Raw genomic sequence first — 26,722 nt, forward strand, 5'->3', positions numbered from 1 at the left:
TCCACATGCCGAAGGATTAGATACGCGCCTCTTCACACAATACCACACAAGGGAGGATTAGATACGTGTGTGTGCACACAGTACCACACTTTGGAGGATTAGATACATGCCTCTGCACACAGTACCACGAGCCAGAGAATTAGATACGTGCCTCCGCACACAGTATCACACGGGGGAGGATTAGATACGCGCGTCTGCACACAGTACCACACGGGGGAGGATTAGATACGCGCGTCTGCACACAGTACCACACGGGGGAGGATTAGATACCCGCGTCTACACACAGTACCACATGCCATAGGATTAGATACGCGCCTCTTCACACAATACCACACAGGGGAGGATTAGATACACGTGTCTTCACACAGTTGTACACGCCATAGGATTAGATACACGCGTCTGCACACAGTAACACATGCCGTAGGATTAGATACGCGCGTCTACACACAGTACCAGATGTGGTAGCATTAGATACGCGTGTCTGCACACAGTACCACTTGCCGTAGGGTTAGATACGCGCATCTACACACAGTTCCACACTCCAGAGGATTAGATACGCGCATCTGCACACATTTGTACACGCCATAGGATTAGATACACACGTCTGCACAGAGTACCACATGCTGTAGGATTAGATACACGCGTTTACATACAGTTCCACACTCCAGAGGATTAGATACGCGCGTCTGCACACAGTTGTACACGCCATAGGATTAGATACACGCGTCTGCACACAGTACCACATGCAGTAGGATTAGATACGCGCGTCTACACATAGTTCCACAAGCGGAAGGATTAGATACGCGCCTCTTCACACAATACCACACAGGGGAGGATTAGATACGTGTGTGTGAACACAGTACCACAGTTTGGAGGATTAGATGCATGCCTCTGCACACAGTACCACAAGCCAGAGAATTAGATACGCGTCTCCGCACACAGTATCACACGGGGGAGGATTAGATACGCGCGTCTACACACAGTACCACATGCCGGGGGATTGGATACGCGCGTCTACACACAGTACCACATGCCATAGGATTAGATACGCGCGTCTGCACACAGTACCACATGCCGGGGGATTGGATACGCATGTCTACACACTGTTCCACACGCCATAGGATTAGATACGCACCTCTTCACACAATACCACACAGGGGAGGATTAGATACACGTGTCTTCACACAGTTGTACACGCCATAGGATTAGATACACACATCTGCACACAGTACCACATGCTGTAGGATTAGATACGCGCGTCTACACACAGTTCCACATGTCAAAGGATTAGATACGCGCCTCTTCACACAATACCACACAGGGGAGGGTTAGATACATGCGTCTGAATACAGTACCACACTTTGCAGGATTAGATACATGCATCTGCACACAGTACCACATGCCAGATAATTAGATACGCATCTCAGCACACAGTACCACACGGGGGAGGATTAGATACGTGCATCTGCACACAGTACCTCACGCCAGGGATTAGATACACCTGTCTGCACACAGTACCACACGCCAGAGGATTAGATACACGCGTCTGCACATAGTACCACATGCTGTAAGATTAGATATGCACGTCTGCACACAGTTTCATTTACCGGAGGATTAGATACGTGCCTCTTCACACAATGCCACACGGGGGAGGATTAGATACACACATCTGTACACAGTATCACACCAACAAGGATTAGATACTTGCGTCTAAACACAGTACTGCATGGGGAAGGATTAGATACAGCTTTACTCCAGGTATCCATAACAACTGATCACAGGTTTTTCACTGATATCCAAAATGAGATACACATAATCACATGACGCTTATGGACATACACACAAACCACATACAAAATACATCAGTACAAAATTGGACAATTCTTATGAGGCCACTACACAAACATAACATGTAATATACCCGTGCGAAGCCGGGTCCTCCCTCTAGTATATATATATATATATATATATATATATATATATCTATATTATAAAAATGAATTTCTGTCTGTCTGTCTGTCTGTGCTCTAATGCGAACCAAACGACTGGACCGATCTTCACCAAATTTGGTACAGAGACACTTCAGGTATCTGGGAAGGTTTAAGACGAGACTCCAACTCGCTCGGACGCACCGTTGCTGAGATACAGCATTCCAAACACAGTGCCCCCCCTTAGCCAATACAAACCTGCAAGACTTTCACTCATATTCCAACTGCAATACACACGGTCACTCCACATGCACAATACAACACTGATATCCAAACTGAGATACACGCATCAGAGGATTAGATACACAGATCAGCACACAGTATCACACGCCACAGGATTAGATACACACGTCTGCACACAGTCCCACACACCAGAGGATTAAATACGCACTTCTGCACACAGTTCCACACACTGAAGGATTTGATACGTGCATCTGCACACAGTTCCACATGCCGAAGGATTAGATACAGGCGTCTACATACAGTTCCACACTCCAGAGGATTAGATATGCGCATCTGCACACAGTTGTACACACCATAGGATTAGATACACGCGTCTGCACACAGTACCACATGCAGTAGGATTAAATACGCGCGTCTACACATAGTTCCACACGCCGAAGGATTAGATACGCGTCTCTTCACACAATACCACACAAGGGTGGATTAGATACGTGTGTGTGCACACAGTACCACACTTTGGAGGATTAGATACATGCCTCTGCACACAGTACCACGAGCCAGAGAATTAGATACGCGTCTCCGCACACAGTATCACACGGGGGAGGATTAGATACGCGCGTCTGCACACAGTACCACACGGGGGAGGATTAGATATGCGCGTCTGCACACAGTACCACACGGGGGAGGATTAGATACCCGCGTCTACACACAGTACCACATGCCATAGGATTAGATACGCGCCTCTTCACACAATACCACACAGGGGAGGATTAGATACACGTGTCTTCACACAGTTGTACACGCCATAGGATTAGATACACGCGTCTGCACACAGTAACACATGCCGTAGGATTAGATACGCGCGTCTACACACAGTACCAGATGTGGTAGCATTAGATACGCGTGTCTGCACACAGTACCACTTGCCGTAGGGTTAGATACGCGCATCTACACACAGTTCCACACTCCAGAGGATTAGATACGCGCATCTGCACACATTTGTACACGCCATAGGATTAGATACACACGTCTGCACAGAGTACCACATGCCGTAGGATTAGATACACGCGTTTACATACAGTTCCACACTCCAGAGGATTAGATACGCGCGTCTGCACAGTTGTACACGCCATAGGATTAGATACACGCGTCTGCACACAGTACCACATGCCATATGATTAGATACGCCCGTCTACACATAGTTCCACACGCCGAAGGATTAGATACGCGCCTCTTCACACAATACCACACAAGGAAGGATTAGATACGTGTATCTGCACACAGTACCACACTTTGGAGGATTAGATACATGCCTCTGGACACAGTACCACAAGCCAGAGAATTAGATACGCGTTTCCGCACACAGTATCACACGGGGAGGATTAGATACGCGCGTCTGCACACAGTACCACACGGGGGAGGATTAGATACGTGCATCTACACACAGTACCACATGCCGGGGGATTGGATACGCACGTCTACACACAGTACCACATGCCATAGGATTAGATACGCGCGTCTGCACACAGTACCACATGCCGGGGGATTGGATACGCGCGTCTACACACTGTTCCACACGCCATAGGATTAGATACGCACCTCTTCACACAATACCACACAGGGGAGGATTAGATACACGTGTCTTCACACAGTTGTACACGCCATAGGATTAGATACACACGTCTGCACAGAGTACCACATGCCGTAGGATAAGATACACGCATCTACATACAGTTCCACACTCCAGAGGATTAGATACGCATGTCTGCACACAGTTATACACACCATAAAATTAGATACACACATCTGCACAAATTACCACATGCTGTAGGATTAGATACGCGCGTCTACACACAGTTCCACACGCCAAAGGATTAGGTACGCGCCTCTTCACACAATACCACACAGGGGAGGATTAGATACATGCGTCTGAATACAGTACCACACTTTGGAGGATTAGATACATGCATCTGCACACAGTACCACATGCCAGATAATTAGATACGCATCTCAGCACACAGTACCACACGGGGAGGATTAGATACGCGCATCTGCACACAGTACCTCACGCCAGGGATTAGATACACCTGTCTGCACACAGTACCACACGCCAGAGGATTAAATACACGCGTCTGCACATAGTACCACATGCTGTAAGATTAGATATGCACGTCTGCACACAGTTTCATTTACCGGAGGATTAGATACACACATCTGAACACAGTACCACACCAACAAGGATTAGATATTTGCGTCTAAACACAGTACTGCATGGGGAAGGATTAGATACAGCTTTACTCCTGGTATCCTTAACAACTGATCAAAGTTTTTTCACTGATATCCAAAATGAGATACACATAATCACATGACGCTTATAGACATACACAGAAACAACATACAACATACACCAGTGCAAAACTGGACAATTCTTATGAGGCCACTACACAAACATAACATGTAATATACCTGTGCGAAGCCGGGTCCTCCCTCTAGTATATATATATATATATATATATATATATATATATATATATATATATATACACTATGTGATCAAAAGTATCCAGACACCCCCAAAAACATACATTATTCATATTAGGTGCATTGTGCTGCCACCTACTGCCAGGTACTCTATATTAGCGACCTCAGTAGACATTAGACATTGTGAGAGAGCAGAATGGGGCGCTCCGCGGAACTCACGGACTTCGAAAAGTATCCAGACACCCCAAAAAATATACAGTTTTCATACAGTTTTCATATTAGGTGCATTGTGCTGCCATCTATTGCCAGGTACTCCATATCAGCGACCTCAGTAGACATTAGACATTGTGAGAGAGCAGAATGGGGCGCTCCACGGAACTCACGGACTTTGAAAAGTATCCAGACACCCCAAAAAATATACAGTTTTCATACAGTTTTCATATTAGGTGCATTGTGCTGCCACCTACTGCCAGGTACTCCATATCAGCGACCTCAGTAGACATTAGACATTGTGAGAGAGCACAATGGGGCGCTCTGCGGAATTCACGGACTTCGAACGTGGTCAGGTGATTGGATGCCACACATCACGCAGGTCAATGCCAAACGACGCCTCACTTGGTGTAAAGAGCGTAAACATTGGACGATTGGACAGTGGAAAAACGTTGGGTGGAGTGATGAATCACGGTACACAATGTGGCGATCTGATGGCAGGGTGTGGGTATGGCGAATGCCCGGTGAATGTCATCTGCCAGCATGTGTAGAGCCAACAGTAAAATTCGGAGGCGGTGGTGTTATGGTGTGGTCGTGTTTTTCATGGAGGGGGCTTGCACCCCTTGTTGTTTTGCGTGGCACTATCACAGCACAGGCCTACATTGATGTTTTAAACACCTTCTTGCGTCCCACTGTTGAAGAGCAATTCGGGGATGGCGATTGCATCTTTCAACACGATTGAGCGCCTGTTCATACTGCACGGCCTGTGGCGGAGTGGTTACACAACAATAACATCTCTGTAATGGACTGACCTGCACAGAGTCCTGACTTGAATCCTATAGAACACCTTTGGGATGTTTTGGAACACCGACTTCGTGCCAGGCCTCACCGACCTACCTCAATACCTCTCCTTAGTGCAGCACTCCGTGAAGAATGGGCTGCCATTCCCCAAGGAACCTTGCAGCACCTGATTGAACGTATGCCTGCGAGAGGGGAAGCTGTCAAGGCTAAGGGTGGGCCAACACCATATTGAATTCCAGCATTACCGATGGAGGGCGCCACAAACTTGTAAGTCACTTTCAGCCAGGTGTCCGGATACTTTTGATCACATAGTGTGTGTGTGTGTATATATATATATATATATATATATATATATACATATATATATATATATATATATATATATAGGCTTTATACCTTGTAGAAAAGCAGCAATTTCTCCCCTGCATCCCAGCTCTTTCCTTCTGCCCGATAGAAACTTGATGCACCCAATTTCGGGTATTTCTACAATAGCTTCCCTTCAGTTACAAATCATGTCCATCTGTTAATACCTGGTACTCCAGGCTGTTTCTTAATAGACCTACAGATGTAGCAGCCATTAAAAGAACGTTGGTTCACTCACATTGTATGACATCAGCTATTCTGTGATGTGCTGTAGTGTGAAACAATGCAACAGATATGCAATATACAACTGCTATATTAGTATCTTTCACAGACCATAATTCTGTAAGACGCTTGGGAAACAGCACATGCAGCACAGATACCGAATATTAGAGGTTTACTGGTTTGTGTTATACAATGGGTTGGAGTTTGTAGGGTGTAGCTTGTTATGGAGTATATCTGATAATATTTATATTCTTTCTTGAAAGTTTCCTGTATATTGCACTTACTATAAGGACCTTACAAGGGGATATTATAGAGAAGGGGTCTGCCCACAAAAGTAACTATTTGTTCCTAAAGTTATAATTTGGATACGTTTGGATAACCTTTTCAGTCCAGTATACATCCCCACATTATTCCAGGCACTAAAATTTAGATGTAACCAAATCTTATAATTCAAACCCCAATATTAAGACCAATATTCAGATCCCAGAGCAAAGAACATGCAGTAGTAAGACCCAAGACCCCTTAATGCAGTTCCTAATATTCAGACCATAGACCAAACTCCATGATTTGGACCCAAGAATCCAAAATTTTGACTCCAGATTGGACTATTTTAATTACCTACTTTTCATTGCTTTCAAACCCTCTTGTGCAAGCTAAGCCCCTGTTCAGTGCCGGTATGAGTACCATAATTCTAGGTTCACACCAGCGCTTAAACTCCATTCGGGGTTTCCGTCCCCAAACCTGTTTAAAAAATGCGTAAAGAAAAGCTCTGCATTTTTCACCCTTTATGGTCTGAGGTTTCCATGGGTAACCGCTTTTTTAAGCAAATTAGGTTCCCATTTGGGGGATTCACAGAATGAATAAGCCCTGAGTCAGAGTCACTAACCATATCTGGCAGTATCTGAGAATGCTGTGTGTATTTGGGTTCACACCAGTGCTTGAATTCAGTTCAGGATTCCGTCCCCAAATCCACTTTTCTCTTCGCATTTTTCTGGCAGCAACTGGGCAGAAACACAGCAGACCCAATTTTAGTCTATGGTGTCCATTGGTTTCCATGGATAACCACTTTGTAAGCGGATTGGGTTTCTGTTTTTTGGCTCCCCAAGTCGACCCGAAGAACGGAAACCTGAGCGCAAGTGTGGACCGTGAATACAGAAAAGCCAACCTGGGGGACCTTTCACAGGAAGACCCAGGGGCAAGAAATTGTAGTGATAGTGGGAGTGGCCATTCTGAGGGCGTGACATATATAAAAAAAAAAGTATGGCTGAGTTATTCAGTCCCTTATATTAATATAAGAACCCTATATGTGGTTTCTGTCTTCTGCATGAGCGTCGGTGAGTGTTTTATATGCTCTCTGCCGCGAAACCGTTTTTTTAAAATCGGATATAGAGTACTGCATGTCCGACTCTGTGTCCGGTTTTAAAAAAAAAACGGTTTCGCGGTGGAGAGCATAAAATGCTCACCGACACTCACGGCCGGACATCTTTCAAACCCATTCAAATGAATGGGTATGAAAGAGTCCTGCTGGTTTCCGTCTCCTGCCTCTGTTTTGTGCAGGAAACGGAAACCTGCAGAACGGAGACCAGGTGCAGATGTGAATGAGCCCTTATATAGAGATTACAAATTCAGTTTTGCTGCATCTACCCATGTGTGACTGATCACAACCGGGATTGTCAAACCTAGACTAGGCTGAGGACACACGCAATGCAATTCCTGCAGTCTATTACATTCTCAGTACAGTAAATGGAATATAAAGAAATACTAAAAACATGTTGAGTACAAATCCCATAATGAAAAGTGACTTGAGCTGTGGGTTTTACACCCACAATATGTTAATTATTGCTACGTGTTTTACCTGTGGATTTATATCTTTGAAGTGGAATGATTGAAAGCTGCATGGGGACTGCTGGTATTTGTCAGTGGAAAATCATCACTACATTCTGTTCTGATCTGTGGCTGAGATTGACGTAGAATGCTGAAAACTTAAGGTTAAACATAACCTGTTTGATCTTGCTGCAGAACCCACAGCATGTGACATTAAGCCACTCAGCCCCATTCATTGGGGGCTGATCAGTGAGTTCAAGTCATGGAGGAAAGTCAAAACTATGCTTCGGCTATCCATCAAGTGGAACAGGAGGGCCAGAAAATGAAGAGTCCACCCTAGTTTCTCTGTTTTTTACTGCTTTTATGTTTCAGATCCTGTCTTCAATGTAACACAGGCTCTGCTGCAGGAGTGAAAGCTACACACACTTCTAATTTCTGACTTTGGGAAGCAACTAGTTAAAATCTTCGGCTGCCTGTGGCTGTTCTCAGGGTCAATATGGTCATGGCTGGGGGTTATGAGTAGCCGGCAGAACAGGTAATAAAACTGTATCCCACAGACCAGCACTGCTCACCTTTTGCTTCTTACAGACCTCCTGCTAATATTCAGGGCCTATTGGTGGTGATTTATCTTTCCAGTCTGTGCTCCAGTAGAGACACGCTCGGTGTACTGTGTCAGGATGTGCACAGATTTATTATTAGGATTCCTGGCGGCTCCCAATTATTTGCCACAGATATTGAAAACTAACTTTGACAGATTAGGAAGTTCTATAAACAGGTGACTCCTGACATGTCTGGTGTCTGCAAGGGTGTAAGACTAAGTCCCATAGCAAACTTTTGATTTGGTCCCCCCCACCCAAGGCATAGCACCACTTTACTTGGCCCCAACACGGTAAAAATCCCCATTTACACACACTATAATGTCCCAAAGTGACCTTCACACAGTTTAATATCCCATAGGGGCCCCTCATCACAGCATAATGTCCCATAGCGGCCCCTACACACAATATAATGTCCTGTAGTGGCCCCATTACATAGTATAATGTCCTACAACGACCCCTGCACACAATAATGTGTCCTATAGTGGCCCCTGTACACAGTATAATGTCCCATAGTGGCCCCTGCACATAATCTAATGTTCCATAGCAGCCTCCATACAGTATAATGGCTCACAGTGGCCTCTCCACTCAGTATAATGTTCCATAGTAGCCCTTCCACACAGTATTATGTCCCATTTTGGCCCCTATGGTTTTTGTTGCAAGTATTGCAAAAATGTCTAGTTCGACAGAACCCAATATTTTGGGGTACACCACCCATGAAGTATTATTATACTCTGGGGTCTTTTCCGACCCCAGAGTATAGTGATCGGAGGACCAGGGGAGGTCGCAAACATAAAAAAACAGTGGTACTTACCTCTCCTGGGCTCCACCACGACTCCTTGCTGATTTTGTCCTCTTCAATGATGTCACACACATGGGTTATGCCAGTGTCATTATGCAACGCTAGCTTGACCCACATGACATCACTACAGCGACAGAAGACAACATGGGGTTGCACCAGACAGGGGAGTAACACTGGTTTTTATGTCTGCTCACCTTTCTTGGGCCTCTGATCATTATAGTATGGGATTCGCTCCACAAATACTCTTGCTGTAGACCTGTGGCCTTATCCCTGTTCCTGTCCACAGCTGCATCCACTTTCCCTTCTTCTCTCCAGTGGGTCCCAGTGACATGATGACCTATTTAAAAAAAAAAAAAAAAAAAGCAGGTTGCAGGCCCTGTGGTAGCTGCAACGGCTGCTACGGTGGTACTTGTGCCAATGTGTGTCTGTAAATCATTGTAAAAGCTGGTGTGTCAGTCAGTGCACTTCAGTCAGAGACAAGGGACCCATGATAACTCCTGAGGGTTTATCACCAGAGGCTTGCGGATAGTTTGCAGATGTTTTACATACTGGCCAACTCTCCCAGATGTTTCATGGAGCTCTCAATAAAATGGATAAACTCATGGACTCTACTGAGTGGCAGAGGTAACAGTCACTTTATGCCTGAGGTCCCACGTTGCGGAAACGCAGCTTCTTCTGTTGCAGATTTTGATGCGTTTTTTGAGCCAAACCTAGGAGTGGCTACAAAAGGAATGGTAAATATATAGAAGCTCTTATACTTCTACCATTTGTTCAATCCACTCCTGACTTTGGCTCAAAAAATCGCTACAAAATCTGCAACAAAAAAAGACGTTTCCGCAACGTGGGGCTTCAGCCTATATGTGAGGGGCAAAAAATTTTCATTGTGAGCTCTACAAATCATTCTCCTGAAACCCAACAAATAATATTGGCAGCTATAATGTTTTGCAGTTAGACTATCAGTTTAATGTAGGGATGGTGTAGCATGATCTTTGTGTTTACTGCAGCACATTAATAGGTGTATGCAATACATGCAGGGAATGCTTCTGAGACACATCTTTTTGGAAGATTTACAAAATCTGCAGAACTCTGGGGTGTAGATCCCCCCCCACACACACACACACACACACACACACACAAACACAAACACAAACACACAGAGGCAGATATTGATATGGTAGCCATCTTACTAGAGCATATCTGAATTGACTCTTGCAGGCCACTGCTGGTGTCTCTGTGCTTGGCAATATTCATCCTAAAAATACACCTATACTTGCTTCATACGCAGTAACGATACCACTGAGCAGGATTCTATATCAACACACAGTCATAGTGAAGCTTCATGTGTCTTCTGAAAAAGCTCTTTGGGAATTTCCAATTTACTTGACCAATCAGTGTAAGTTCTACATTTGCGCCCTAAACTGTTCTCTCCATTTTGGAAATTACTGCTGAGATAGGAGTGAGTACTCTCTGTCCTGACTCCTATGGCCAGAGCTTATGGGAATAGCCGAGCAATGATGCTATATGATGTTTCTTTAATGCCTGTAGAGAAGAATGGGAGCTATGGAAACAGCATGGCTCATCTATCTACGCTGTTTGTGTCGCTCTCATTCTTTTCTTTTAGAATTATGGGATTAGCGTAGAGCAGCACTGCTCAGCTGTTCCTGTAAATTCCACCCTAGGGGTCAAGACCTAATAATCTTTATCCCCATCTTGGTAGCAACTTACCTGAATAGGAAAAATCCTTTTAAGCCAAGACCACTCATATTAGGCTGCAGTGAAAAAGTGTTGCAAGAAAAACTGCAGCAGAAACACATTGCAGTTTTTCCTGCAGCGCTTTTCACAGAAAGTCTACAGTTTTCCTCTACGGACTTCCTGCTTGAATTATACTGATAGGGAAACGCTGGCATTTCCATAGGTATAACTGACATGCTGTGATTTCCAAAAATGCAGCGGTTTTGGAAATGTCAACATTTTCTGTGTGGATGGGATTCTCTAGAATCCCACTCTGGGGTGGGAATAATCACTATAAATAGTATTGTTCCTTTCCTTTTCAATAGCCGGGAGTCACTGCAGAAGCCATTTAGCAGAAACAGGAGTCCTTGTGAGCTTGGCATTCATCCCACTGTGTGAACAGGACTGCAACTGACATCTCTATAGGCTTTGCGATTCCGATGCTGCCAGTAAGCCGCTGTGAACGACTGTGAGCCATTTCAGCTACTTCAAATTAAGTACCCAGTGAACCCAAATCCTGCAAATGTCTTATTCAGCCACATCTCACTAGGAAAGCACATAGATTAAGCTGCCCTGGCTAACACCACTGGACTAGCTGGCATGAAAAGGGGCTTGTTGTAAGGGTATTGTTACATCAGGTTACCACTGTTTAATAATTATAACAATGAAAAACCTTATTACATAACATCTCGCACAAACAAGCAGTGCTGAAAATCAGAAAACAATATATACGATCATTTTTGGTGATTTTTCTAGATGTGACAGTTAAAATTGAGAATATATAAGTGCAAAAATACAGTGTTATGATAGAGTCTCTGGAGTAAATATCAGAAATTGTTGGAATTGGATGATACCAGAGAGTAGTAGAGCTAGCTGGTTAAAGCTAAGACAGCTCAGAGAGATAGATCCCAGACACCTAAATGCCCCCACCAAAGCCAGCTGCACAACCATATAGACTTGTGCTGAATCTGAGGCTCAAGTTATCACAACAGAAACTGGTACAAGAAATAAACCCTCCACAAAATGAAGTTAAACATGAATGCAGAATATGGCAACTAATTTTTTTTATTTATTTGTTTAAATTTTTTTACATTTTAGATTTTCATAAAGATGTTTAAACTAGAATTGGGTGAATGGATTTGTTTCAAGCCAGGTAATATGTCAAATTGTTCAGTTTTTAACCAAACTGAATACTTAGCGATTCATCTCAGACAAACTAAAATATCTGGCACAGCGAAGATACAGAAGTGACACGTGTGGGATGTTCTGACATCACCTAACAGCCTCTCAGCCAATAGTCAGTGGTATGTGGACACCTTACAGTGCTGATGTCACAGACAATATAACAGGTACTGTGGGCAGGAAGAAGAGGCATTCTAGTAATAGTCAAGATAACATGTTATGATAGAGTCTCTGGAGTAAATATCGGAATTGGCTGACCACAGTATAATTGCCCATTCACACGGGCGCGGATTATGGCGCAGAATCCATGACATAATCCGCCTCCTCACAATGGTGGTCTATGGAGACCGCAGGCTACTTTTTTCTGTGAGCGACACGTTGCTGCTCACGGAAAAAAAAGAAACGAGCTGCCCTTTCTTCAGGCAGATTCCGCGGCTCTTTGAGCGGCGGTGTCCGCCTGGCGGCAGCAACCTCCGGGGTCGGCCCATTCATTTGAGCCAACTCCAGAGGGGAAAGCCGCGACCGCGACAGTCATGGCAGGCGGGTTTTGACCCAAGAGTATTGCAGCTCCCCGCATCACTCTCGGTACTAGAATCCACCCCACCGCAACTTGTGTGAACTTAGCCTAAGTTTAAAACTTCTACAGTACTGAGTGATAGATCCCAGACACCCAAACGCCTTCATCAAAGCCAGAAGTCATTACCCCAGAAACCAGTACAAGAAATAAATGCTCCACTAACTGAATTCAAAGTGGAATCCACAATACCTTACAAGGCAGATCAGAACTAGGAGGGCCAATCAGGTGGGGGGCATCTAGCCACAGCTCTGCCTTTAGGTTTATTCTTTGTAAAAACCAGCCTCAACATTCTTGCTTCAGATACCAAACATCAATCCATTTGTAATTCCACTGCTATAAATCTAGGCTCATTGTAGCTTATTACTGTCTCCTTTTTATTACATTTTAATGGAGCGAAACATTCACCTTAAATTCTTCTGAGAAGAACAAGTTATGAATCCTCAACCATTTGCTTAAAAAATGAATAAATCTGCTTGGAAATAATTATTCAAGGAACTGAAAAGTATCCATATACCTTCATTCCTTTGGACTATCTTATACATTTACAAGATTAGTGTCAGGATTCGCGGACGCCATGGCTTCCCTGCTATGCGGCGTATGCCCCGGAGGCGTGTCAGTGATTCCTCTGGCCGTGTTTAGTACACTAAGGGGTTAAGTTGCCTCCTTGGTGTCGGCTTGACTGGCAGGCTGTCTGGCCAGTCATTCCCATCTGTGATGGGTGGGGTTGTTTCTCAGTTCCTATTTAACTCCACTCACCCATCTTCATTTGCCTGCTATAGGTTCTATATAGTTTGGTATTGCCAGTGTCTGTATACTTATACACTTGCTACAAACTCTTAATCTTTGTTTTCCCTTCCTGTTCCCTGCCTGCTTAGTCTTCTTGTTTATTTCAGCATTCTACTTCTTACCTATACCTACTACTGGTCTAGCTTGAACTCTGTACTGCTATTGTTCTCTGTTACCTGCCGCTACTAGTAATTCTCTGTTTACATCTCAGCCCACTGGTAGGGTAATTATAGGGAATCTATTTAGGTTCCTGTGAGGGGCGCCCTTGTAAGGACGTTACTCTGACGTTAGGCAGGTTCAGTCAGGGGTTCTTATAGGGAAAGTTTCCCAACCTGTTTCCGCCCCCGCTCCAGGACTTGCACCCAGTCGTCACCAATCCAGGTCAGTGTCTTACAATTAGGATGTGTGTGACTGTGTTGCCAATGAGAAGACAGCAGCCTCTTCCAAACACTTTGGTGGTGGCTACTCTCCCATACATACAAGCAAACATTAGAATTCAAGTCAATTCAAGCCTACTTTCCCAGGACATCATTTGTTGGTGGAAGTCTAGAGTACCACATACATACAAGATAGTTAGCCGATCCCGCAAAAAGTTTCAAAATTGGATGACTTCTATCTTATGTGTATAAGGGTCTATACAATTGCCTTCAATGATCCATCAGCAAAGGCCATAAATAACTGTGAAATGTGGCTCATTATAAATAACCATCCATATAAAATTGAGGATTTGTTATAAATGGATCAATTTCTGAACATGTGAGTGGACACTATAAAGTGATTTGGACAATTTCTGAAAACTCCTACAAAATAGATGTGTAGTAGTTTCCTACGAGTCCATTTGAGATGTGGCTCTCATTTACCAAAGAGCCTATTTGCTGCACTACATTACTATAGTCTACTTTGGATAAATCTCCAAATATAATATTCACAGGGCTTACAGACAGGAGGTTCATGGTTCTGAAATCTTTCCTATGATCTCTGCTTGTCTTAAATATTCCCTCCACAGTTCTGAGAACGCTTGAACCATTTACAAGTATAGACATGAGTGATGCTTAGCAGCTTATATAATAATACTACACTATGTAAGCTACAGATATTATGTTTCTTAAAAGGGAACCTAGTATCAAAGTCATGGTGTCCTAAATATTGGCAGCATGAAATCCAGATATGGCTACCTAATGAAAGGGTCCCTATCTCCCCATTCGTAGCTCATTTTTAAAACTATGTCTTGTCTGAAACTCTGCAGCATTTCAGATTAAAATACAGTCTGTCAGGATTTCTTTCTGCTCATGGTTCGGCCGGCAAGAATGATCCAGCTGACAGGTTCCCTTTAAGAGTTTACCATTCAAACTTTTTACCTCCTTTATGATGCCACAATCTACGACATTAAATCTTGCAAAGTTGTACATTGGAAAAGATTAACAGATTTTGGCGCAAAACTTTCAGCAAATGAGAAAAAGAAGGAAACTATCACAGCAAAATTAATATAGTTTGAGATCTGCTCAAGTCGACCCTGAGGGAAACAAGCTAAAAAAGTGAAGGTATGCAGTATTACATCCAAAAGTGAGTATGTGATGGTATCATCCAACAATTGTAAGAAATATTTCATTGAATGCTATCTATTACATTCTTATATAAAATGTACTGTGCATTTGGTTAGTAAATCAGCCAATAATGAACACAGCAAATGGGAAGAGCTGAATGTTTAACAATAATCGTCCGTGAATTTCCCATGTGAGGTAATGCAAATATTACCTGTGCTGATTGTTGCTATGGGCAGAGTTCTTTTCCTAGGAGAATTTCTCAGATCAGAGGAAAATAGCTGTGCACGTATTTATGAAAGGATGAACAGTAACAAACATGGAAACCTTCATTTAGTCAGAGATGATTTTTTGTGTCTATGGTCAAATTGAGAACTCGTGATAACCTGTATTGTGGTCATTGAGTATAATGACACTGTATGGGGACTAGAACATATCAATTCTGTTGTATAGAAATTGTAATTTGATGGGAAAAGACCTGATGCTATCACTGACACCTGATCTATTACTGACACATGTACAAATCAGCTTATTTTCCTAGTTCAAGCCCTGTGTGTCACAATGTTATACAGACTGACAACCAGCACATGAATAGAGGAGGCGGCTGTTGGAAATAGGAAATTCAAGCTGAATTGAGTAAAAGCATAACCAAAATCTAGACACTCTGTAAAATAGTCACATGGATGTCAGCAGTCCAGAGATCTATGTCACATAGCAGATCAGTGATCAGGTCACTGCATGCACCACTATCCCTGGACAAGGCATGGAGGTCTCTTATACTGTCTGCTCTTCTGTCTGGTAACATAGTGCTTTTAGTACCTGAATTCCTATAGACAAATGTTACACTTTCCAATACAGTCATACAGTCCAATAAAGTCACGATGAGAAATACAAAGCTGCCAGCTCCATTTGTTTATCACAACACAAATATTAATATGAATCTCGGAACAAATAATCCTAGAACTGATTGTAAAGCCATGTGCATCCCTTCAAGAGGCTTCATTTTCATAGACCATAGTGTCTTAGCACTATGAATGCTATTAACTCAAGTAGGCTCTGCAACTATAATCTATGAGCTAAGTTATAAAGGGAAATTAAACTCTTAGAACAATGATATCAGGAGATTTGAGAGAGAGTCATATTGTGACGATATCAAACTTACAGTAAAATGAATTGGATAAAAGATAGATAGACAGATAGATGGAGTTGCTGGGTATACTAACAGAGATGTACTAGTAGATAGATAGGCAGACATATACCGGTAGTTTGGTTGGATAGATAGTTTGGTGGATGGATGGACGTATAGTTTGGATGGATAGATAGTTTGATGGAGCAACAGACATGGATAGATAGATAGATAGATAGATAGATAGATAGATAGATAGATAGATAGATAGATAGATAGATATGTGTATATTTATCCCTATGTGATAATTGATACATACAGATTTAGAAGATGGATATATAGATAGATAGATGTTAGACAGATAGGATAGATACTGGAAGAAGAAGGCAAGGCAAACAGACTGTAACTTGAAGGCAATATTAGAATAAAATATGCCATAATCGGGACTGGTGTCTGGATTAGTAACTGCTGACTTCTAGTAAAGGAGATATTCTGCTCCGTGTCCTCTCCATGAGATCTAACAAGCTGTGCTGTCCAGGTCCCTCCAGTGTATTTGGGAGTTAGATGAGGGTCTGTCTGTTGACAGTGATCACAAAGTAAAGCCCACTACCCCAGTCCTTACCTCTAGATAAAGCTGCTGCTGCCAGACTGATGAGGAGGACACACGAAACCTGCAACATATTCCTTCCAGCAGAGCTCTGCATCCTTGGATCCTGTCTCAAGTTGCTGCCCCTGACACTTTAAGGAAATCAGCCAAAGAAACCATTAGAAGCCATGTCACCGGTGCAGTCTTCAAAGTCCCATTAGGTGTTGTGTGATGTGCGCTGGAGCTCTGTCATCTCCTGCACTCAACTCCGCAACAAGCTGCACATTGGCGTGATAGATCCGGGAGGCAGAGGGAGCAGCCAGTGACTAGAGAGCCGAGTGCCTGCTCACATCCTCCCCAGGCAGGCAGCACCAGCACGAATCACTGCCACACGCTGAAAGTTTCCTGGCTTGGAGCACAGCCCATCATAAGACAGGGCAGCCGGATCTGCCCACTGCAGGGGCGTCCCTTGGACAGTGACACCGGGGCGGTCCCCCTGGCCAGCTGGCCTGGAGATGGCTGTGGGATTACTGTCCTGTCCTAATGGCAGTGGCCCCTCCGTGCTGAGCCCACCACTCTCCTCTCTTGTTACCTCCTGTGGGTTAGGTTTATAAAACACAATATAATCCATCATTATTCTGTAGCCTGGCCCCTAATCCCCTTTTTAACCCTTGTCGTGCTGGAGACTGTGACTTGCCATAGGCATGTAGCAGAATATCACATAGCCCTGCAATATATAATAAGACATGAAATGGCAATAGCTCAAACATATCCAGCTTTGCCAATACTTCCCCAGATCAGTCCTTGTCCCTGGCAGAGCTTACAATCTAAAATGCACTTTTTATTTATACAGGTTAAGCAAAGATTAAAATTTCTCCTAAATGGTTAAATATTTCTTGCCTACATGTACATAATAATACTATTAATACTCTTTATATACCACCAAAATATTCTGTAGCACAGATCAAATGGTATGTGTAGAAAATATGCTCAAAGTCAACATAAAGACTATAATATAAAGTAAATGTGTTCCCTTCTATTAGTCACCCACATACTATCCCCAAGGTCCAGGTAGTACTGACATACATCGCTCATTTAGTTTTTCTGGAACTGGAAGAGTAGCTAGCACACGCTTCTCCCCTGCTCCCATGAAAGAGTTAAATGAGGAGGAGGAGGAGGAGATTGCATTCTAAGAGCAAGGACAGGAGGCTCAGCCAGACCCAGCTTTTCTGTCTTTTTCACACCATTCACCAGGCAATATCCAGCCTCTGCCCCACACTCAGAGGCTTCTCACTAACCAAAAAGAGGGAAGGTTTTCGGATGTCATCCAGAGAGCAGGTGTTAAAGTCTCTCCTTCCAAGCACACAAGAATAGCTGAGGAGGAGTGAGGTTTCCTTATGCCTCATATGGCCTGTTCATCGCATTAATCATCCGCTGTTAATCACATTATTGCACGGACTCTTCTTACTGCCACTTTATATTTACATTTTTTCAATACAGTGTTGGTTCATTATTACGGTATTTTTGGAGCTTTGTGTTATACCAGCATGTTTTACCAGAAGTGAGGCATAAAGACTGTCTAGACATAAAAGAGAACCTGTCATAACTCCTGACATGTCTAGTTAAAATGACAGCAGTGTTACCCTATACAGTCTGTCCCTGTGCCGTCATTTGTCAATTTCTTAATAAAATTCTAGATGGAATATCCGAGGTAAAGTTTTTACGAAAGATGCTTCAGAATTGTATTTGAGTGCTACAACTATTTACTGAACAAACATGTCAGACGTCATAACAGGTCATATTGAAAAAGTAACGAGTAGCACAGGTTATTCTTAAAGGTTCTCTCTTTATACACACATGGATTGGGCTTTAAAAGATTAGAGGACTTCACACAGGTCTGGAAACGTGGTAAACATTATCATGCCTTATAATTCAGCATGACCGTTTTGGCGGTGGGTCAGTGATGGCATATTGCACAATCTTAGCCAACAGTACCCTGACTGCTGTTAGGCTAAGTTCACATCTGCGCTGGACACTCTCTTAGAGACTCTGCTGAGAAACTAACAGAACTCGTACTGTACGGAGGACTTTTCTCCCCGCCAGTTTCAGTATAAAAAACTGCGGACAGGTTAACTGCTGTTTTGGTGGTCGGGGTGTCCTTCATTCGGGTCCCCCAATGTGCTATTTAAGCTCTGCTATTTCAAAAGTCAGTGTCAGGCAAAGGGTGTGAGCTTGTTCGCTGACACTGGCTGGCTTTAATAAAATCCGCCTCAAAATCAGCCTCCAAAAAAGCCTCACCATAGAGTTCTATGTATTCTAGCTTTTTTTTTTCCGCTAGCGGAATCCGCAGTCAATGTTAGGCAGACAAACCGCTAGTGGTTTTCGATGCTGTTTTTGACGGTGTTTTGGAAAAAAACTTCAAAAACCGCTAGTGTTTTTTTCAAGGTCCATACACTCAGCGCCACACCTCTCATGAGGCGACCTGAAGCGACTGCTTCAGGCGGCGCTATGCTTTTGCTGACCTAAGCCAGTCCAGGACAAGCTGTCCTGGACTGGCTTAGCATTACCGTCTCGGCAGCCCATCACGGGAAACGAGCGGTGGATTGGGGAGGCCCTGTGGACGCAGCACTGCTCCAGCGGCCTCCCCTCACGCTTAGCAGAGAGCAGGTCCTCCCCTGCCTGCTCTCTGCCTGCTAACAACACCCGTCCGCCCCGCCCCCTCCTCCCGGGGGTGGGGGGCTTTCTGTCATCCGCCTCAGGCTGCAAAAAAGCTAGGTTCACCCCTGCATACACTGTGCTGGAGGGAAAAAACATTTCCTAATTCCTGAAGCAAATTGTTTCCTCTCCAAAATCTTCAACAAAAAACTCTGTGTGTTGACCCTGACATTACAGAGCTTAAATAGCACATCAGTTAGCAAAACTAACTGCACTTGTTGCTCTGGAACGTTGAGGGCTAGAGAGAAAATTCCAGCTGTGCTGGAATCAGTGGAGCAGCACCAATTAACAGATAGTAAGAACTTGAGTTGGTGGCGGTGATGAAAGGTCCTCCTGAGGCTAAAGCCGAACGTAGTGTCCCACAGCACAAAAGCACTGCGGGGAAAAAACGCGGTGGCAATGCATCAAGTTTTTTCCTCAGTGCTTTTCATAGAAAGTCCACAGAGGTTTCCTCTGCTGGCTTTCTGTTTCAATCATACTCATAGGGAAACCGGCTGCTCAGCTCCTGAGTAACCGCCATATTTAATTGCCCAACATCTGCCGTACTATTACGGTGGATGTCAGGAAAGGGTTAAAGACAGTGTACCAGGTTATCAGGTTAATATTCTGCAAACTGGTAAAGCTTTTTCTTAAGTCAAACTTTTTTGTGGCTGTAAGATAAAGGATCCTATTGAAGTATAAATAAAAAGTTATTATATACCAAAAAGATAACGCACCAAGTAAGAGTTGTTGAAATCAATGAAACTTTTTATTTGTGAATATGATGATGATTAGTATATTAGAGTGAAAGGATAAGCTCGATCATTGGAGAAAACTGTACAATTAAAATGAGATTCTAGCACCAAGTTGAGCTGACTCTAGCCTGGATACAAGGCGAATACCATTGTGCAAGGAGGCATGGAGGTTCCATAAGGCATTCTCATATTGAAGACCCTGTAGATCTTGCACACTCATAGGGTGCCGAAGCAGGCATCCCAGCTGCTGCCATGTATGCTCGCTTGGTGAAAATTTGGCAACCAGGCAGAATATTCTTGGGAAACTCTTGATGTGTGTGGCAGACCGTTATCTTGATAAAAAATGCCAGTTGGAAGCCCTGCATTGACAGGCAACACTTATGGCCACAGGATGTCCTGTACATATCATCACTTGAGTTTTTGGTGTCCCTCATATTACCACTAAGGGTGATTCACTGTCATGTTAGATAGCTCACCAGATCATCACACCAGATACTGGGCCAGTGTGTCATCCCATGTTAAAGGCAGGATTGGAATGCTCATCTCAAGGCATCCATAATTGAATTTAACCATTATGAAACCCTAAGCAGAACCTGGATTGGTCTCTAAAGACAATACAGATACAATTCTTAGCAGTCTAGGTTTTTCATTAATGACACCATTGAAAACAAAGGTGATATTGGCTGTCTGTCAATGGCAAGACATGCAATGGGTGAAGTGATACCAAATTTACTTCTAGTAAACATCTAGAAATATTCCAGGCATAGATAGGGGATTTTGCAAAGATGCCACCGGTGTCTGGATAGAGTACAAGAAATGCTTAGGGTTGCTTGTGTTGTTGGAAAATTAAACAATCCTCTACTGGTGGTCTGTCTGGGCCTTCTGGATCCTTCACTATGTGTGTGCCCACATGTAACCATTGCTTCCAATACCTCCTAACAACTGCTGATGCTGCTACTACTTCTAAATAGCCAAATATCAACTCTTGCAGCCTTGTCCATCACATTATTATTTGCCATACTGCAACTCATTTGCCATAAATACCACTACTGCTTTCACTCAGCCAGACATGCCCTGTGGTCTGGTCCATCATATTAATCCAAACTTTACTGCTTACTACTAATGCTGCCACATGTACCACCACTGCCACTACTCAGCCAGATGTGTCCTCAATTTAGAACATCACGTTCCACTATGCTACTGTAACATCTCTGCCTGTTCGGGCCTCTGCACCACCCTCTGCTCGCGTGCTGCAGCGCAGGAGGAGTGTGCAGTTTGATAATCTGCTTAAAGTTTTTAGTTGCACTGTGTGAACACGGCTCTAGTTCTGTAATTGGATTTGCACCACACCCATCTTCTGCCAATGTTGCCTCTGTCCATTAAGTGTTTGATTTTGTCTTGCCTGTGATTGACAGCTTTCCTTCCTATCAGATTCAGGGCGGGTTCTTACTCCTCTATTTAGTCTTGGCTCACAGTCACACTGGTGTCGGTTATTGCCTCTTGCTTTCTGGTTTCTCCTGCTGTTAAATTACTTGTACTCTAATCCTTGACCTCTGCTTCCCTACTGACAATTCTTTTGGACTGATTTGGCACTGCATCTCTCTACTGTTACCGAACCCTGGCTAGCTGACCTCCCTTTTTTGTTGTTCGTCTTGTCTGCGTTTTGTGTTTCACGTATTCAGGGAGGGACTGTCTTCGTGGTTGTCGCGTAGGATAGGGCCTGGCAATAGGAAGGGTCAGTTGGGGGCTTCAGCTTAGGGCTCACTGTCCCTTGTGCCCCTTCCTCCAGGGTTCACCAGCAGCTTCTGGGGAATTATCATCTGGCTATTCCCTAACAGCTACACTGATGGTGTCACAGCAATAACATTAAAAAAAAAAAAAAAAAAAAAAAAAACAATGTTAGGGAGCGTTCACACTACCATCGGTGCCCGACAGGTAGTGTCTGCTGCTAGTGTCCATTCAAAATCTTGCGCAGACATTAGCAGCGGACACTAGCTGTGTCCGGGACATTTTTCATTCATTTAAATGGCGATCGGGTGCGTTCTTTTGCACTCCGTGCCTGTCCTTAACTGTCCGTTCCTAAAGATGTCCGACTTTTCAAGCGGACAGCTAAACCCGACATGTAGGTTTTTTCTGTCCACTTGAAAAGTCGGACATCTTTACGAACACACTTAAAGGGGCTCTATCACTAGGAAAAGTCATTTTTAACTAATCACATCCTTGCATAGCCTTTAGAAAGTCTATTTCACACCTACCTTTTGTATATAGATTGCCTCAGTGGTTTCTGAATAAGTCCGTTTTTATTCATTATTTATTCTTACCTTTTGTTTGTTTGCCATGGTTCCTCATATGGTAAGGACAAAAATGTTGTTAGGGCTTGCCCAACTGATTAGGGGATGTTTTACATTTCATATATATCCTCTGTTGCTTTTTTGTATGCTCTGTTTTTTGATTGTTCCTCATTTGTGGCACTGGCGGAGGAGGCGAAGTGCTGGCTGAAGGTAATGGACTGGGCGCAAACTACTTGGCTATGTTTGTGACTGACAGTTGCACCAGTCTCCCTAAACACTGCGGCAAACCGGGTATACAGCCTATCCTGATAATATTGTAAGTTTTATTCTCTTTGGAAAGCAGTGAAGATTTCCTCCATCTAGTTTACATAGTGATATTACTCCCATCCAGTACTTATCACTATACTTGATGCTAATAATACACTTTTTGCTGTGTAAGCAGCGCAGTCTACAGCCTGTTATGTTTGGCAGTATATGCGCAAACTCATTGTTGGAGTTGTTGACCAGCATGGTTTTTGTCGTCATCATCATCATCAAACACATAAGGGTCAGCCTCCGTCCCTGCTAGCAGAAAAAGGAACTAATTGAAGTCAACGGAAGGTTTTTTTTTTCAGCACTGAATTTAAGGCGGATTCCACACCAAATTCAGTGCAATTTTCCTCCATGTGAATGCAGCCTAAGGGTCCATTCACATGGAAGAAAATGGTGAGGAATTTGGTGTGGAATTTCAGCACTGAAAAAAGCTTCCCATTGGTAGCAGAAAAAGGAACCCATTGAAGTCAATGGGAAGTCAATTTTCAGCGCTGAAATTCCACACCAAATTCCTCACCATTTTCCTCCGTGTGAATGGACCCTTAGAGTTTTCTGTAAGCTATACAATAGATTAATCACATCACTGATGCTGAAGTCATCTCTGCTGAAAAATTTGGTGGCTTCTTCAAAGGGCTTGAGAAATCGGCATACTTCCCTTATGACCCTCCTATAACATACCTTTAAGTAACACATTTCTGCCTGCAATAATCGTTCTCCATTTTCTGCTGCTCATACAGATGCTCCAGCATGTTTAACCTTTTCAGGAAGTTAAACATGCCAAGTCGATTTTCATTTTTGCATGATAGTTTATTGCTAGTGAAACAAATTGTACTTTGTAATGGCATCTCCTAGCAATATTCTGTGCAATGTGCTGGGATCAAAGCTGCTAATGGCAGGTGCTGGCTGTGTTGTACAGCTGGCATCCATCGTATATGGACAGGGCTCAGCATGTATGTATACAATTTTGCAAGGGGATTTCCACTGAGTTGGAATGTCACAGGCAAGGTAGTTTGTTGCTGAAAATCAAGAAGGGTGTCTTTTGTGATGTAAGAACTGCTAAAACGTACAGACATATTTCTGGACATGAGGAGCACCTCTTGTAGGCCACTAGACAGGTTAGTAAAGCGGTAAACCAACAGATCAAGGACATGTGCCTTACAGGAACAATGCATTATTTGTCCTAACTGCAGCACAACAACAATATTGGTTTCCCAGTTGAAGTTGGTGAGGAGCCATCCAGCAAGATATTTGCTACAGAATACAGCAAAGCAGCTCCTCCACTAAACCACATGACAGCCCTTTGCCTTACACCCAGGTGATTCCTGTGTCACCTGTTCAGGGTCTGGAAAAGAACTGTAGACTATCTGTCACGGTACTAGTGGCACAGGATCAGGAGTCCAGTCGTCAGGTAATGCACAGGAGGCTGGAGACAGCACGTGGGTAGCCCCAGGGGCTGAGGTAACAGTCCAAGAGCAGATAAGCCAATACCAGGTAGAAGTCTGTAGTAATTCGGAGCTGTATTAAAGCTACGGTGAGCTTGCAGGCAGCAGTTGAAGTTCCAAGGAAGTGAAGAAGCTCTCCAGCAAGGAGATCTCCTAGGTGTCCAGTCTGTATTCAGATAGACAGAACACAATACCAACACAAACAGGAAGTGTCAGAGCCACCTATATATAGGCAACCCAATCAGGGTAATACAGGGCGGGTTCCAATCATGAGAATCAGCTGATGAGCCTCTGCAGTAGGCTCCACACTGAAGTCCAGCAGGCTGTTATTCAACAAGCTGAGTAGCTCAGGAAGCAAGGAGACACCGGGCAAGACAGCAGGTCACAGGTTCAAATCCTGACACTATCACTCTATACTTTTCTTAATTCATTATGTAATGCTACAACATGTCAGAGTGTTGGAATTGCATCTACTGAGGAAAATGCAGTCCTACTCTTGGCACGCTACCAAACTACCAAAAGACACACTACCAAAGAGCACCCTGTAAAGTGACAATTGTTTTTTTCTTATTATATGCCTTACTGATGCTAAGTCCAGGGGGAGGCACTCAGTCTATAGCTCCCCTCTCTTTTCCATAGCTTTTTGAATTTTTGGCTTGGTAATACCATTTGGCCTCTCCACTTTTCCACTACTCTGGGGAAGGAATAGGGTATAGATTGCTTGCTGTATCCCCCACAGCTTCCATCATTTCTCTCATTATCTCTCCAGAAAAATGAATTCCATTCTCATTTTCAGTGGTCTTGAGGATCCCACCCTTCACACCACTTCTTTCAGTAGTTTATTTGCAGTTGCTTTTGTGGTGGCTTTCTGTACTGGGAATGCCTGAGGCCATCCTGGAAATAAATTTAAACACATACTCATACCTTCCCACTTGTGGTAACAGTATACAGTTTACCTGCAGTCTCTGGAATGAGTACAAAGGCTTTGGGGTGTGTTTCTAAAGAACATTTAATTTTAGTTTGCAAGTATTTGGCTACAGTGGTGCTAAAACCTGTAGCTACTCATTGTTTGCTGACCAGGAATCACATGGCTGTTTTTGAAAGTTGTACTTGAGAATAAGCTGCTTGTGTCATCATTGGGAACAATGCTCTTTATAAACATGCTCTCTTACCAAAGGCCTTACCAAAGGTATCAACTACTGAAGATTATCAAGTTTTCTTGTTTTTTATATTTCAAAGGACTTCAGAAATTGTCCATCCTTTGTTGTTCCCAAGTCTCTTCTTCTGGGCCGGTTTGGTCCTGCGGTATTTTTAGAACCTGAAAAGAGAGCTGACAGTTTTGGTCCAGTGTGGAGACCACTTGTGTTTAGGCATGTTCCCTAGGCTTTTCTGCAGCTAGTTTGGTGGCAGCGTCTGCCTAATGTTACCTCTGCTTTATTTTGTATCAGCCTTGGTGTGTTCTTTGACTTAGACTAAACGCATCTGTTTGAGTAGCATCAGCGTCTCCATCAGTTTCTGAACAGCCTAGAAATTCTAAATAGGCTTAACTGCTAGACGTAAGAAAAGCTCTTGCTCTCCAGATCGGACCATAATCGTATGCTATACTTAAGGCATAGTGAATAGAGATGAGCGAACACTAAAATGTTCGAGGTTCGAAATTCGATTCGAACAGCCGCTCACTGTTCGAGTGTTCGAATGGGTTTCGAACCCCATTATAGTCTATGGGGAACATATACTCGTTAAGGGGGAAACCCAAATCTGTGTCTGGAGGGTCAACAAGTCCACTATGACACCCCAGGAAATGATACCAACACCCTGGGGTGTCAACACCCTGATACCACACACATTCAGCTCTACTTCATCGGGCTAATAGAATGCATTGGCCAATCAGCACTGGCCAATGCATTCTATTAGCGTGAGCTGAGTTTGCACAGGGGTTCTAGTGCACCCTCGGCTCTGCTACATCAGATTGCTACATCTGATGTAGCAGTGCCGAGTGTGCATCAGATGTGTAGTTGAGCAGAACTGGCTCAGCCCTGCTAAGTCTCTGCATTCGCATAGGAATGCATTGGCCAGCCTTCGGCCAATCAGCGCTGGCTCTGCCGGAGGAGGCGGAGTCTAAGGTCGGACCTGAATGGAGACTGGTGTGGAGCGATCTTAGACTCCGCCTCCTCCAGCAGAGCCTGCGCTGATTGGTCGAGTTCCGTACTCTGGCCAATCAGCGCTGTA

General features: G+C 43.7%; 1 protein-coding gene and 1 long non-coding RNA gene across 2 annotated transcripts in view; one reads left to right on the top strand and one right to left on the bottom strand.

Moving 5' to 3' along the window:
• TMEM132D (transmembrane protein 132D) overlaps positions 1-17,548 on the bottom strand; it is a 713,376-nt gene extending 695,828 nt beyond the window's left edge. Inside the window, exon 1 of the mRNA XM_075274815.1 lies at positions 17,036-17,548. Within this exon, the coding sequence (XP_075130916.1) occupies positions 17,036-17,117 (82 nt within the window). The 5' untranslated portion in view covers positions 17,118-17,548. The remainder of the gene's footprint in view (positions 1-17,035) is intronic.
• LOC142203938 (uncharacterized) overlaps positions 1-26,722 on the top strand; it is a 1,061,686-nt gene that overhangs the window by 952,223 nt on the left and 82,741 nt on the right. The window lies entirely within an intron of this gene.

This window comes from Leptodactylus fuscus, chromosome 1, assembly GCF_031893055.1.
Source record: "Leptodactylus fuscus isolate aLepFus1 chromosome 1, aLepFus1.hap2, whole genome shotgun sequence".
Taxonomy (NCBI): domain Eukaryota; kingdom Metazoa; phylum Chordata; class Amphibia; order Anura; family Leptodactylidae; genus Leptodactylus; species Leptodactylus fuscus.